This window comes from Geotrypetes seraphini, chromosome 8, assembly GCF_902459505.1.
Source record: "Geotrypetes seraphini chromosome 8, aGeoSer1.1, whole genome shotgun sequence".
Classification (NCBI taxonomy): Eukaryota; Metazoa; Chordata; class Amphibia; order Gymnophiona; family Dermophiidae; genus Geotrypetes; species Geotrypetes seraphini.
In genome coordinates this window covers 28,797,285-28,813,138 of record NC_047091.1, presented here as the reverse complement: position 1 = coordinate 28,813,138, position 15,854 = coordinate 28,797,285, and the positions used below count along the sequence as shown (strand labels likewise).

Sequence of the window (15,854 nt, the reverse complement as noted above, 5' to 3'; positions counted from 1 at the left end):
CATAAGTGTTCAAGGCTTGTGCGGTTAAGGCAGATCTTACAGGAATGGGACAGGGACATCGAAATAACTCACAGGGACGGGACAGGATAATTGAGTTCCTGCAGGGATGAGGAAAAATTTGTCCCCATGTCATTCTCTAGTTCATACTAAATGAAATGACAACACCTTCCTAGTCTGCCATGACAATGCAGGGTGCCTTACAATAAAGTACAGAAACATAGGAAAACATGGCAGAAAAGGCCTCATCCAAACCAACCATCCAGTCTCTATAACCCCTACTTCACAGAAAAAATTTAACTAATGCTCTCTAGGGACACAAAGGGAAAGGCTTATCTAGAAATTGAACCCAAGATCTCTCAGATAGGATTACCAGATTTTTGTCCGGAGAAACCTGGGCACGTGGCCCTGCCCCCTAGCCACGCCCCATTCTGCCTCTAACCCCGCCCCCTGCAAAGCCTCATCTTTGTTTTCTGACCTCTGGCTGTGTCTGGAGGGTCTCTGAGCATGCGCAGATGTGAGTGATGTCATCCGCGCACGCTCCGAGGCCCTCCAGATGCAGCCGGGAGGTTGGGGCTTTCCAAAATCTGGACAAACTACTGGCCTAGTTCAATATTTAATATTATAATTTAGAATCAGAAAATAATATTAAATATTGAACTAGGCCAGTTACTGGGCAGACTTGCACGGTCTGTGTCTGTGTATGGCCGTTTGGTGGAGGATGGGCAGAGGAGGGCTTCAATGGCTGGGAGGGTGTAGATGGGCTGGAGTAAGTCTTAACAGAGATTTCGGCAGTTGGAACCCAAGCACAGTACCGGGTAAAGCTTTGGATTCTTGCCCAGAAATAGCTAAGAAGAAAAATTAAAAAAAATAAAATTTAAAATTTAAATTGAATCAGGTTGGGCAGACTGGATGGACCATTCGGGTCTTTATCTGCCGTCATCTACTATGTTACTATGTTACTATGGTTTTGGAAAATCCATCCGGGCATCCAGACAGTCCTCTTAAAAGAGGATTTGTCTGGGTTTTCCCGGACGTCTGGCAACCCAACTCTCACGCCTTAAGCAAGAAAGGTACTATAGTAGAAAAGTACGTCCCACTGCAGAATTAGTACAGTTTAACAATGGTGGTGACAGCACTAGGTCAGAACAAATAAATGTATGCATGTCTTTAATGTTTGACTCAACCTGCATTATTTAAAGTCACAGGCAACAGCTTCTGTAACAAAGTAACTTCAACAGCATAATTACTTAGTTGAATTCCTAGATTTGCCAATCTTGTCCCCAAAGATGCTAGATATATATCGTGGGTTTTTTTAATTCCAGAAAACATTGAACCATATCAGCTGTATAACATATCCCTGTACCCCATCTACGAAGATGCAGTCGGACAACCCCAGCACACAGAGGCATATACAAAACAGAAAGGTCAGTGGAAAAATACATTCGTGTCTATTGAAAATGGAGGGTGATTTTCAAACAGTTGTGATGGGGCAGGGATGGATGGAACTGGGCGGGCCTGGGGGCAGGTCTACGGGGGGTCTGGATTTTCCAAACAGAAAATCTGGTAACCCTAAGTCAGAATGATCCTACAGGATAAGCAGGGGTCTTAGGTTCATTTTCCATCTCGGATTTTTCAATCCCTAGACTGGTCGGGGGCAACATGTAAAGGCCTTGGGAGGGCGGAGGGAGTTTCTACCATCGTTCAGTGGTGCACCTACTGGCTAGAGTTAATGGGTGAAATTATTCGGTTCCAGAGAGAAACACAGTCTCTGACCACTGACTGTTGCTGCAATGGTGGTTTAGGTAGAGGTATTATAGCTTTGAAGAATTCTCTGCCCCCTTTTTTTTACTGATTTATGGTAAACCACTTAGATTTTTTTTATATAGATATACATATATATATATAGGCGATATATCAAATAAAATGGTGGTGGAAAAAAATCACTATTTGAAAATGAAGGCTCGTGGCACTATAGCCCAAGAGAGACCAGTTCCAACTGAGCTGAAGGCTCAAAGGAGTAGGAAGAAAGTGCAGTTGAAAATGATAATAATAATAAGGTCTGGTCTGTTAAAATGGGCATCAGGGAACTAGAGAACAAATTACAAACTACTAAACCAAGTTAACAGTCCAAAAACATAATTCCCATTGCATCTGACCTTTCATATCTAGCTCACTCCTCTTGACTCATGTTAAACTCATGTTGAGTTTTTGTTATAAGGAACAAAGATGGTCTTCTCTCCTATAGCACCTTCAATCTCCCCCAAACTCCATCTGAAGAGCATTGATAGATCACAAGCAGAGATTGAGTGGACCACCATACCGACAGAGGAACGACATGGCTTCATCACAAACTACACCATATTTTGGAAGGATTCTCGAGAATGCCTATCCCGTATGTCTTCTTTCAAGTGTAATAGATTTACAGATTAGTTATTTTTGGGAACATGAAAGAACTGATAGTCCCGGAATTACTATGTATGGGCATTCCTTTCATAGAAATACTTGGGAACATTAAAATTGAGACCTAATTTTAGGGTGTCTTATTGGGTGCCTGATGAGTTTCCATCATAACTCGTTTTTTTGAACTGTTCTTTCTTTGTTCTTCTTTTGTGTTCCAAGATGCTGTTGTCAAAGCTTCTTCGAGAAACTTTTTACTGAAGAATCTAGAGGCATCAAGTATCTACAAAGTGCATCTTATGAGCTCTACTGCTGGAGGAAGTACTAATAGCACCATCCTAACTATACACACCACAATCATGAGTGAGTCTCTGACTGGAGCAAATCAGGTTTTGCTCAAATACTTTCCTCTCTTAACCCAAAGGAACGGTACAGTTTACGGACTGAAGAACTTATGTGCATGACAAAAGAGCGGGACTTGAGTGTGACTGTATGTGATGATCTTAAGGTGGCCAAATAGGTTGAAAAGCCAGAAAGATGCTAGGTTGCATAGAGAGAGGTATGGCCAGTAGGAAAAAGGAGGTCTTGATGCCCCTGTATAAGGCTTTGGTGAGACCTCATTTAGAATATTGTGTACAATTCTGGAGGCCGCACCTTCAAAAAGATATAAAAAGGATGGAGTCAGTCCAGAGGACGGCTAATAAAATGGTGCGTGGTCTTCGTCATAAGGCATATGGGGACAGACGCAATTTGCTTTTCAAAATCTGGACAAAGTGCCGGGTTTTGAAAAGTCATCCGGACGCCCGGACATGCTCTCTAAAAAGAGGACATGTCAGGGTAAATCCAGACGTCTGGTACCCTAGCATTTGCAGACCTGCTCTCAACTTTCTTTGCTTTCATTTTCACGTCACGTCTGGCGCTGTTCACTTCCAGATATGGTCCCCCCAAGTGTCCAGAGAGTGAATTACAAGCATCTACAGTGCTGTTCCATGCAGGAACTTAACCCTATTTTACCACAGACTTGACATTTCCAGAGAAGGGTGACTAAGATGGTTAAGGGGCTGGAGGAGCTGTCGTACAGCGAAAGATTAGAGAAACTGGGCCTCTTCTCCCTCGAACAGAGGAGATTGAGAGGTGACATAATCAAAACATTCAAGGTACTGAAGGGGATAGACTTAGTAGATAAGGACAGGTTGTTCACCCTCTCCAAAGTAGGGAGAACAAGAGGGCACTCTCTAAAGTTGAAAGGGGATAGATTCCGTTCTTCTTCACCCAGAGAGTGGTGGAAAACTGGAACGCTCTTCCTGAGGCTGTTATAGGGGAAAACACCCTCCAAGGATTCAAGACAAAGTTAGACAAGTTTCTGCTGAACAAGAACGTGCGCTGGTAGGGCTAGTCTCAGTTAGGGTGCTGGTCTTTTGACCAGAGGGCCGCCGCATGAGTGGACTGCTGGGCAAGATGGACCACTGGTCTGACCCAGCAACGGCAGTTCTTATGTTCTTATTATTTGCACATTTTCAGGAACTGTGGTACCACGAATAACAAGAACAGACTGTATTAGAACATTAGTCACCACCCTAGCTAAGTTGATAAATGTGCCAGGGCTCCACTGCCACTTCACATTGGTTGACTTTGTCACCTACTCTTAGGAGCTTAACACAGCTGTGGTACCATACAATGCACACTGTCCTTGTTTTCACTCTCTCTGGCCTTCTAATTACATCCTGGAGTTGTAACTTCATGAGGGTGCTAAGCAGCTACGATCTCACACTAGCAAAGGGAGATTCTCTGAAGTAACCCCATTTCCTCCTCCTTTTTCAGCCGTCATGGAAATCTTCATATTGGCTTCTGTGCTGTTCTTTGTGCTTGCCTTGATCCTATGTTGCGTATTGATCATCTGCTTCAAAAAACACCACAGGTAAGTGCATGAGATAAGACCAACTATGTTCACAGTAGAAGATCTTCAGGTGTTCAAACAATTTACATCATTGCACTGAAACAACAGTGTCAACAGTTCTATACTGCAGAACAAGATATAATATTAATTACAGGTTATTATAGATAAATTTTACAGACCTGTAAATATAATGTAATAATATTGTAATTAGAAAAGACATTAATGAGATTAAACCAGTTATACTCTACACCAGTGGATCTTATATCTGTCCTAGGGGACCCCCAGCCATATCCCTAATGAATAGGCATGTGGGATAGGCATGTGGGATCTCTTAGAGAGAGGAAGAGACAATGTTACTGTGGATGGGCAGAATGGATGGGCCATTTGGCCTTTATCGGCCATCATGTTACTATGTTTCTATAATCAGAATGTTCTATGACCTCACAATGCAGGTGTAAAGAGCCTTAGCCAATAGGGAGAGGAGATGCAAATGTTAAGAGCCTTAGCCAATAGGGAGAGATGGAGAAAGTGGATGGGCTAGAGCAGGGGTCGGCAACTCCGGGCCGGAATCCAGTTGGTTTTCAGGATTTCCCCAATGAATATGCATTGAAAGCAGTGCATGCAAATAGATCTCATGCATAGTCATTGGGGAAATCCTGAAAACCTGACTGGATTCTGGCCCTCAAGGACCAGAGTTGCCCACCCCTGGGCTAGAGAATGACACAGGGATAAATTTGTCCCCATCCCAGCAGGAACTCAATTTCCCCTTCCTGTCCCCGCGAGTTTTGTCACTGTCCCCATCCCTGCCCCATTCCTGTAAGCTCTGCTTTAACCTAACAAGCCTCGAACACTTATGATTTTAAAGTGTTTGAGGCTTGTGCAGATGAGAACAGGGCAGGGGCAGGAAAAGAACTTGTGGGGACGGAACAGGAAAATGAGTTCCTGCGGGGACGAGGAAAAATTTGTCCCCGTGTCATTCTCTAGGATAGGCCTGTGAGTCCCGCCCCCATGACTCAACACTAAGCTTCCTAGCCCAGTGCATGCTGGGACCTGTAGCGGAAGCACTACTTGGCCTGTGCCCTCTGCTATCCAGTGATACAATGACATCATTACTGAGGGAGAATCCCTGACTCTTTTACAGGAGCCTAAAATATACTAGATAACACGGACAACATGGGAGCACTTAGCGTGTCCTAAAAAGGAGGAGGAAGGGCTCCCACGTTAATATTTTTGCAGGTCTCACAAACTAATGGAAAACTTTAGCACAGGATGTGCAAAACTGAAAACCAAAAAAACCCTATTTTAAGGATACATTAGAAAAGGGCTTAGCGCATGGGAAAGTCCCACATAAAACCACACTTAAGTCCATTTCAGTGCATATTAGCAAAAGGGCCCCTAAGTTAGTACAAAACCAAACCTATAACCTAGCAGAGCTGCAAGAGAATGCTATTGTGAAACAGGAGCTCACAACCAGTGGCGTACCTAGGGTATGTGGCACCCGGGGCCCATCATTTTTTGACACCCCCCCCCCCTATCTATATGAAAAATATGATTTTTAGTAACAATCCACATATCGCACAACAAGAGTGTACCTAGGAAAAGGCATCTTAAACACTGCAGTGAGCACTAGAACACCAACACATACATTGTAAAACTAAAAAAGCCAGATCCCGCACAGTCAATTGATCCTGTAGTCAATGCCAACTGAAAACTATGTTCTTTTCATACACACAGAACAGAGATACGCCCTCGCCCAATATGGAATAATCACAAACTAAAAATAGAAATATGCAGACAAAAGTTAAACTGAACCGCCAAGAAACCAGACCCTGGATACAATGCAACACCACAAAAATAGTAACACATGTCCTCTAATACAGTACAAAATATAAAGACAGTAGATGTAAATTTGAAAAAACTGATACATAACAATCACCACTTTACAAATTAACAAATAAAAATAAAACAAATAATGAGAAATAAAAAAATACCATTTTATTGGACTAATCCCCGTAAGCTCGGTCCCCATCCCTGCAAACCACCTGATTCCATCCACACAAGCCTTGAATGGTTTATATTAAAGTATAAAAAGAAACAATATTCTGTACAATTGTCAATTTATAAATCAGCGTCTTCTCCCCACTCTCTTCCCCATTTCCCTTCAGCATCCTCAGCCCACTCTCTCTCCACTTTCCTTCAGCGCACGCACATAAAAACAAGCAAGTAATTTTATATCATTTTCATTCTATTCATTCATAGAAATTAAAGTCTAGATAATGCCAGTCACATAACAAAACATGATTTTACAAAAATAATTCCCTGCACAGTCAAGCCTGCAAGGATTACTAGATGTCTTTCAGCAGCTCCCCTCCCTCCCAACCCCATTACCTTCGTGGCCAAGTCAAAATGATCTACCAACAATAAAATTTTAAAAACACAAAGCACATTGTATGCAGAGAAAATATTAATTATCATTTATATTCCGCGGGTTTTCAGAGGTCAAGGCAGATGACTTTATGCAATGTCACCTCAGTAACAACTATACAAAAATAGACAAATATTCCCCCTCCCTTTTTACTAAACCGTGATAGCGGTTTTTAGCGCAGGGAGCTGCGCTGAATGCCCCACGCTGCTCTCGACGCTCATAGGCTCCCTGTGCTAAAAAACACTATTGCGGTTTAGTAAAAGGGGGCCATAGTGCAAAATATAGACAGCAGATATAAATTCTCAAAACGGACACATTTTGATCACTAAGTTGAAAATAAAATCATTTTTCCTACCTTTTTGTCTGGTGATTTCATGAGTCTCTGGTCCTTCTTCTTTCTTCTCCTGGCCCCCCCCCCTCTTTCTTTTTCTCTCCCCCTGGCTCCCCTCTTTATTTCTGCTTTTCTTTCTCTCTCCCCCTGGCCCCCCTCTTTATTTCTGCCTTTCTTTCTCTCTCCCCTGGCCCCCCTCTTTCTTTCTCTCTCCCCCCTGGCCCTCCTCTTTCTTTCTGCCTTTCTATTACTCCCCCTTGACCCCCTCTTTCTTTCTGCCTTTCTTTCTATCTCCCCCTGACCCCCTCTTTATTTCTGCCTTTCTTTCTCTCTCCCCTGGCCCCCCTCTTTATTTCTCTCTCCCCCTGGCCCTCCTCTTTCTTTCTGCCTTTCTATTTCTCCCCCTTGACCCCCTCTTTATTTCTGCCTTTCTTTCCCTCTCCCCCTGACCCCCTCTTTATTTCTGCCTTTCTTTCTCTCTGCCCCTGGCCCCCCTTTTTATTTCTGCCTTTCTTTCTCTCTCCCCTGGCCCCCCTCTTTATTTCTCTCTCCCCCTGGCCCTCCTCTTTCTTTCTGCCTTTCTATTTCTCCCCCTTGACCCCCTCTTTATTTCTGCCTTTCTTTCCCTCTCCCCCTGACCCCCTGTTTATTTCTGCCTTTCTTTCTCTCTGCCCCTGGCCCACCTCTTTATTTCTGCCTTTCTTTCTCTCTCCCCTGGCCCCCCTCTTTATTTCTCTCTCCCCCTGGCCCTCCTCTTTCTTTCTGCCTTTCTATTTCTCCCCCTTGACCCCCTCTTTATTTCTGCCTTTCTTTCCCTCTCCCCCTGACCCCCTCTTTATTTCTGCCTTTCTTTCTCTCTCCCCCTGGCCCCCCTCTTTATTTCTGTCTTTCTTTCTCTCTCCCCCTGGCCTCCCTCTTTATTTTTGCCTTTCTTTCTCTCTCTCCCTAGCCCCCACAAAGCCATGGTGCCAATTTCTCCACTTCCACGATTCTTTCCCTACCCTCACCCCCAAGCCAGCAGCCGATTTCTCCCTGCTCCTTCCCCCATGTCCTGATATCCTGAACTTCATCGGGCAGCAGCAGCATTCACAATTCACTGCTGTTGCCCGCTTCAGGCCTTCCTCTCTATCGGGTCCTGTCTTCATGAAAACAGGAAGTAGGCAGGACCCGGCAGAGAGGAAGGCCTGAAGCCAGCAACAGCAGCGAATTGTAAAAGCTGCTGCTGCCCAAAGAAGGTAATGGAGCACCGAGGCAGACCGCTTCTCCCCCCTCCCAGCCGAACCCCCGCTGACCCTCCTATCTCCCCCCCAGTGAATCTTTCCGACCCTCCCAGCGAGAGCAGCAAACCTCCTTCCAGTAGCGTCAGCTGCTTCTCGCCTTTCTCCTCCCTCTGCCGCGTCACTGATGACATCATCAGTGATGCAGCAGAGGGAGGAGAAAGCAGAGAAGCAGCCGACGCTACTGGATGGAGGTTTCCTGCTTTCGCTGGGAGAGTCGGAAAGGTTCACTTGGGGGGGAGAGATAGGAGGGTCAGCGGGGGTTCGGCTGGGGGGGGAGAGGTCTGCCTCGGTGCTCCAAGGCCTGGCGCCATTACCTTTTTCGGTAATGGCGCCGATGCTGCTTTCGCTGGGAGGGTGGGAGCACGATAGGGACCGGGCCAGCTGTGCACCCCCCTAAGGCTGCACCCAGGACGGTGCTCCCCCCCCCCTTGGTACACTACTGTTCACAACAGGTCCCCCCTTCCCCTTCTTCTAAGCTTTTGCACTCAAAAACTCTGATGTCTGATTTTACACCCACTGAAGGACCTAAATTGCTGTCTCTTTTGTTGTGTGACCAACAGAATGAAGAAACACTTGTGGCCTAGTGTCCCGGACCCTGCTAACAGCAGTCTAGGAGAATGGATGCCCACGAAATTGCAGGAGGTATTGAGAATATGCAGTTAGGTGGAGACTAAAAAGTACTGATTTTGCATGGGGGTGGGGGGTGGGCAGGGAGTTTAAAACTGAAGCAATGCATGTACTATATATGTTTATATTTGCAAACATAAATGCACAGGATCTTTTTAATAGGAAAATGTATTTGTAGAGAAAGGAGGTGTAGGTGGGACAGGTGCTTTTTTTATTGGGCAATTATAAAAGTGAAAACAGCCACAAACCTTGTGCAGGTAGTTTGAAAACTGTCCTAAACATTCTTATGTTCTTATGTTGCCGGAGATTGTGGTGAAATCAGTTACCTTAGCAGGGTTTAAAAAAAGATTTGGATAATTTCCTAAGAGAGGATTCCATAGGCCATTATTGAGATGGCTTGGGAAAATCCACTGCTTATTCCTAGGATAAGCAGCATAAAATCTGTTTTACTATTTGGGATCTAGCTAGGTACTTGGGACCTGGGTTGGCCACTGCTGGAAACAGGATACTGGGCTTGATGGTCCTTCGATCTGTCCCAGTGTGGCAACTCTTATGCTCTTAGGTGAGCCAAATATAGGACAATCAAGTCATTGTGACATCACTAATGAGGTTGGCTCTTAGGCATTGGTGGACTAGGCATTATGACATCACAACCTGAGCTCTGGAAAGTTGCTACTATTTGGGTTTCTGTCAGGTACTTGGAACCTGGGTTGGCCACTGTTGGAAACAGGATACTGGGCTTGATGAACATGTATGTCCATGTACTGTCCAAGTATGGCAAGTCTTATATTCTTATGTACATGGAGTATAGAGAGGAGGATGGTGGAGAATCAGGGATGATCAGCATGAATCTGTCCTGCCTTCCTAGTGCATGCCACTAAATACTCCAGATTTACTCCGCCTACTGTCATGCTTCATATACACTGCATCATATGTCTATACATAATTTGAGGTTGAGGGGTGATAGATTCAAGAGCAATGTTAGGAAATTCTACTTTATGGAGAGGGTGGTGGATGCCTGGAATGCGCTCCCGAGAGAGGTGGTGGAGAGGAAAACAGTGACGGAGATCAAAGAAGCGTGGGATGAACACAGAGGATCTAGAATCAGAAAAGAATAGTAAATATTGAAGAACTAAGGCCAGTACTGGGCAGACTTGCACGGTCTGTGTCTGTATATGGCCATTAGGTGGAGGATGGGCTGGGGAGGGTGTAGATGGGCTGGAGTAGGTTTTGAGGGAGATTTCGGCAGTTGGAACCCAAGCAGCTTTGGATTCTTGCCCAGAAATAGCTAAGAAGAAAAAAAATTAAATTGAATCAGGTTGGGCAGACGATGGACCATTCGGGTCTTTATCTGCCGTCATCTACTATGTTACTATGTTATACAGTGGCTCATTTTATCTCTTATAGCAGGGGAGGGCAATTGTGGTCCTCAGATGGGTTTTCAGGATTTCCCCAATGAATATTTATGAGGTTTATTTGAACTCACTGCCTGCACTGTATTCAAATAGATCTCATGCATATTCATTGGGGAAATACTGAAAACCCGAATGGATTGTGGCCCTCGGGGACCAAGTTTGCCCACCCCTGCTTCATAGCCTTCTAAGCCAATAGCCAACTTACTAGTGCAGGTACTGGTGCTTCACGTCATCTTACTGTAACTGCAGGTTCAGGAAGAGCTCAGAATTTCTGATGGCTACAGGCTGAAATAGGCTCGCTCATTTAAAAGGAGCCTGATAAGCACCTGAAGATTAGGTCAGTGGTGTGCGAGAAGTATTTATATATTCAGTCCATTTATACTGGTGGTGTTTTGGCCCATTACAAGCAGATTTTACAATATCACACACCAAATCAGCTGGTCAGAAACCATCACAAACTATAGACGAAAAATAACATTAAAACGTTTGTAGCATAAAACAGGTAATAAAAATAACTACATAATATAAGAAAATAAAAGAGTATAGGCAGTTCCTATTTATTTATTTCTCAGATCAACATACGAGTTAAGAAGTAACAATTTGCTATAGTTACAATACAAGTTTTTTCGATACAAGTTTTTATCCTGTCTTGACACATACTGGGGATCTAATACCAATAGACAATCTTCCTAATATAAGGGACACGTTAGCATTTAGCTCGCACTGAATCGGCGAGTGCACCTTAGTAAAAAAAGGGAGTATGTCATAGACTAATAACCCACAAAAATAATGATGGTTATGAGTGGAAACGTCTTCCTAAACATCAACCAGGGATTAACCCAGAGGATCTAAATCAGAAAAGAATAGTCAATGTTGAAGAACTAAGGCCGGTACTGGGCAGAATTGCACGGTCTGAGTCTGTATATGGCCGTTTGGTGGAGGATGGGCTTCAATGGCTGGGAGAGTGTAGATGGACGGAGACTTCAGCAGTTGGAACCCAAGCACAGTACCGGGCAGAGCTTTGGATTCTTGCCCAGAAATAAATAAGAAGAAAAAAAAATATTGATTCAGGTTGGGCAGACTGGATGGACCATTCGGGTCTTTATCTGCCGTCATCCACTACGTTACCCTGTTAAAGCTTGTGATTATTTTTCTGGGGGGAAAAAGACCTCAAGGGCTCGTGGCTGCCTGATTTTAGGACTTGTCGTAACAGGCCCCTTGCGAGCTATCATTTGTCAAACAAACCCCCTCATTTAGGCGTTTTCAAATAATAATCACAATTAATGACAAAATTTTTTTTAATGGTTATACTTAGCTTTATATCCAAGCTTAATGATAGTGTTCACAGCAGTATTTAATGGTAAGTTGCTCCTTGAGGTCTTTTCCCCCCAGAAAAATAATCACAAGTCTTAAACGAGAGATTTAAGAAGTACGGTTGATGCTTCCACTCATAACCATCATTATTTTAATACCAATATACATATTATAAAGAGAAGATCAGATGTGTATTGTAGAAATTCTGGCTGATTCTGATCTGTCTTGGAAACATGCTTCATTTTGATTGTGAATTGGGGGTGAAAGACTTTTCTCCGGGCACGTTACAAAATATGGACAGCCTATAACCATCTTCTTTCAATCATTTTTCATAGGGAAATATACAGTTCCCAATCACACCGGAACCCAACCCCATCATCACTTCCAAGATCACCATCCTGGAGAAAGAAATGGCTAAGAACCCAGCACCAATAAGAAAAGGAGACACAGGTGTAGGAGGCCTCAAAATATTCCCCAAAAGCTCATTCCAGCTGAATGATGACAACAGATTTGACAGTGTCACCCACGGACAACTGCCAACCTACGTGAACACAAGTAGTACTGTTCAGTATGCAAAGGTCATTGTAGATCCCTACCAAGGTCAACGGATTCCAGTTCCTCTCTACCAAAGGTCAGACTCTACCCAGCCTCTGCTGTGCGATATGAGCCCTAGTCCTAAGCCTTATGAAAATCTTTGGTTCCATGGGGGAAGCCCATACTTCCAGGAGGATTCAGTCTTCCAAGAATGTGAGGTGTCTCTGATGGACTTCCCACTCCTACAGGGGCTGAAGATCCAAGGAAGTGAGGCCTTCAACAACTCCCATAACTTCAAGACCCTGAAGCATAACAGAAATTGAAGGAAGGATTAACTATCGATCTAAGAATACACCTGTGATAGCATTGCAGTCCAGAGACATCACCACTTTAATAGAAGCAGGGAACATTGTATGGATAAAAGCCAGAGCTGATCGTCAATGCTCAGACTGATGCAGAAACAGGTTATCATCCTCAAAAAAAAAAATATCTCAACAATATGAATGATATCTTAGACCTTTCATAAAGTTTCCTCTCAGTAGCAATACTGTGTATCTAGAATTCATTCTTCCAGAAGCTGAAAGTGCTTTTTCCATGCCAATTCAAGGCCAAAAGCATCAGCTGAAGTACTATTTCTCTCTTGAAGGAAAGGCGACCAGCATTATGCTGCTGTTCAATGATGAAGCAGAAATCAGCAACACAATTTTGCACTTATTTTATTCTCATGATAGAACTGACTGTATTCTTCAAAGAAATAAATCCAATTTGTATGCACTTTGAAGGGACCAGGGGAGGAGCCAAAAGAAATACATTCTTCTCTTCCCTCCATCCCAAAAAATGTTCCCTCACATCGTTCAGACACCAACAGCAATATCCAGGAATATTCACATCACTCTCAACCCCCAACCCCAACTGCAGAGACCAACCACAGAATCACCAGACCGCTCAGCACCTTTGGTTTCATTCAGACAATCTCGCCTGTAAAAATCCCTGTCAGAGAAAAATATTTCATTGTACAAATCACACACCTTTTCAATGCAAGCTGTAGGAACCAAATCTGAACTCTACTTCTGGCTCCCACAGAGCAGAAATACAGTCGGGCAACTGTTTTCTCATGCACCTTTATATCAATGATATGTACTTTTTATTAAGTTTGGGTTGTACCTCATTGTTTTAAGCTAATCCTGTTCCTCACTGTCTTTACTCCGTGCCTTGTTTGCTATAAGAGCAAAGAGGTTTGATAGAATAGTGTTTCTCCCTTTCTGAGGGAGCTTCATTGACTCCCAAGTGAAATCCAAGTATGTGCATGTTGAGTCACAGCTCTTTACACCTAGAGCTAGGAGGTCAATACGATGAAAGGAGTCTCACCATTTGCTTTTCCTCCCAGTGAAATTGAAAAACTTTTTAACTTCTTCCAGTGCTGGAATCCCATTCCTTTACACATTTGATTAGAATCTCATTATATGCAGTCTCAGAAGGAATTGAAACTTTTCTTTTGCAGGCACATTGGAAATAATTTGAATTCCTCAATTTGTCTAATTATTTTTTATTGTAATTTGCGCTGGATCTATTCTAGGAGAGTAGCAGAATATAATTTTTTTAATGGTATCATATTGTATTGTATTTGTGTTCCAATGTCGTACCTAGTGCCAGTCCTATTGAGAGATTAAGAGCCTGCAAGTTTCAAGAATCAGATTTTGATAACAATGGTTTAATAGCCAATTTTTATTGCCTTTCATTCCCACCAATAAGCTCTCTTTGCCCCACATGGCAATACAGTGAAGGTAGGGGTGATAGAGCGGCGGTATGTGTTGTGAAGAGAGGTAGGGCTTAAAAGAAGGCTTGATATTTCTATGCATATGAATATACCACATTGCATCCACTACTGGGCTACCAGCTTAAAGCTAGCGCAGTCTGCAAATAACTCTCTCATTCCCTTAAGCCAGTGTTCTTCAACCACCGGTCCATGGACCAGTGCCGGTCCGCAGAAATTTCCTGCCGGTCTACAGGGCCAGCACATGCATCAGGCCCAAAACAGTGTTCTTCATCCGCCGGTCCACGGTGCGATCAATGTGGCATTATCTTCGAGCCAGCTCCCTCTTCCTAACTGATTCAGTGCACAAAGCCACGGGCAGTGGCTCCTAGGGGCATCCTGCGCCTGACCGGAAGCCTTCTTTCTGATGTTGCAATGTCAGAGGGAAGGCTTCCAGATAAGGCACAGGACATGCAAGGTGCAATTAGTACTATTATGGGGGCAGGATCTGGAGTGGAGTTTGGGTAGAGATGGGCAGGGTCTGGCCCACGGCTTAGCCCACTGTTCTTCAACCGCCGGTCCACGGACCGATGCCGGTCCACAGAATAATTATTTTATTTCTGCCGGTCCATAGGTGTAAAAAGGTTGAAAAACACTGCCTTAAGCCAAACCGCCTTTTACACTTGTCTAAAATACATTTCTCTTTTCTGATAACTTAATATTTTAAGGGGGAAAAATCTCAACGTCATGAATTATTGCGGACTATTTTTAGCCATTTTGATTTTTCTTAAATCTTTAATATAAAGTACGGTTCTCCACTCAGATAGGTCTAGGACGATTCAGCCTGGCTGTTTCAGTACTGAATCGTGTCATGAGATGAATGTCCATGAGGAATCATTGCATTTCCTTTAAGGATTCAGCGTGGCAATGTTCCCCCAAACCAGCGTTTGAGGGGAGGGCGATGCCTCCCAACCCCCCCCCCAAATTCTTCCCTCTCCCTCTCCTCACTGGCCGCAGCAGATTCAGTGTTTGGGTGGGGGATGCCCCCTCAAATTCTTCCCCTTGTGCCGTACTGCAGCAGGTGGCGTCACTGGAGGCTGGAGGCCTTGTATTGGTGGAAGGTGAGGAGTGTGGAGCACTTTGGGAGTGTACTAGAAAGTGACTACCCAGTCTTGAGTAACGGAGCTGTTACCGCTGCAGCCAGTGCTAAAAATCGCACTACCATTTTGTAAAAAGGTGGGGGGGGGTTTACATAGGTAAAAATATACATCAGGGGTGTCCAACCTTTTGGCTTCCCTGGGCTGCATTGGCTGAAAAAAATTTTTCTGGGGCTGCACAAACGCGCAAACACTGCAGCAAGACAGAGGAGGGAGCCGGCAAGACGGTAAACACCTGGGGGCAGCAGAGGAAAACACTGCATCGCCCTCGACCGGGGCCGCACAAAATACTTCACGGGGCTGCATGCGGCTCTCAGGCCACAGGTTGGGCACCCCTGGTATACATAATAATCTACAAAGTGTATGCAAGTGGGAGTGGAAAAAACTTACAATGGTTAGATTTTTAAATCTATGCATGCTTTTCTGAGGAGGTAAAGTATCTGCAGAAAAAAGAGGACGCAAGTTTTTGGCTGTGCTTTTTTCCAGATAAATTTGGTACAAATTCTTAAGCACCAATTCTAGAACTCACATTTGACATTTGATAGAATCATTCAGCATCCAAAAATCCATTAAAATTGCAAAATTTCTAATAACCATCCATCATGGCCTGGAGAGGATATGCTGAAGGTTTTAGCAGCAGAAGGTGCTTCCTAGGGCTATCAACACTGAGACTTAAAAATAAGGATCATGAACAAAAAATAGGAGATATAGAAAGAAGGATGAT

General features: G+C 43.9%; 1 protein-coding gene across 5 annotated transcripts in view; it reads left to right on the top strand.

Moving 5' to 3' along the window:
• Positions 1-13,828, top strand: part of CSF3R (colony stimulating factor 3 receptor) — a 126,498-nt gene extending 112,670 nt beyond the window's left edge. For all 5 annotated transcript variants that reach the window (XM_033955292.1, XM_033955291.1, XM_033955293.1 and 2 more), the window contains 6 exons: positions 1,323-1,424; positions 2,246-2,392; positions 2,620-2,760; positions 4,219-4,315; positions 8,891-8,972; positions 12,022-13,828. In XM_033955292.1, coding sequence (XP_033811183.1) covers positions 1,323-1,424; positions 2,246-2,392; positions 2,620-2,760; positions 4,219-4,315; positions 8,891-8,972; positions 12,022-12,543 — 1,091 coding nt within the window. In that variant the 3' untranslated portion in view covers positions 12,544-13,828. The remainder of the gene's footprint in view (positions 1-1,322; positions 1,425-2,245; positions 2,393-2,619; positions 2,761-4,218; positions 4,316-8,890; positions 8,973-12,021) is intronic.
• Positions 13,829-15,854: the final 2,026 nt, after the last annotated feature.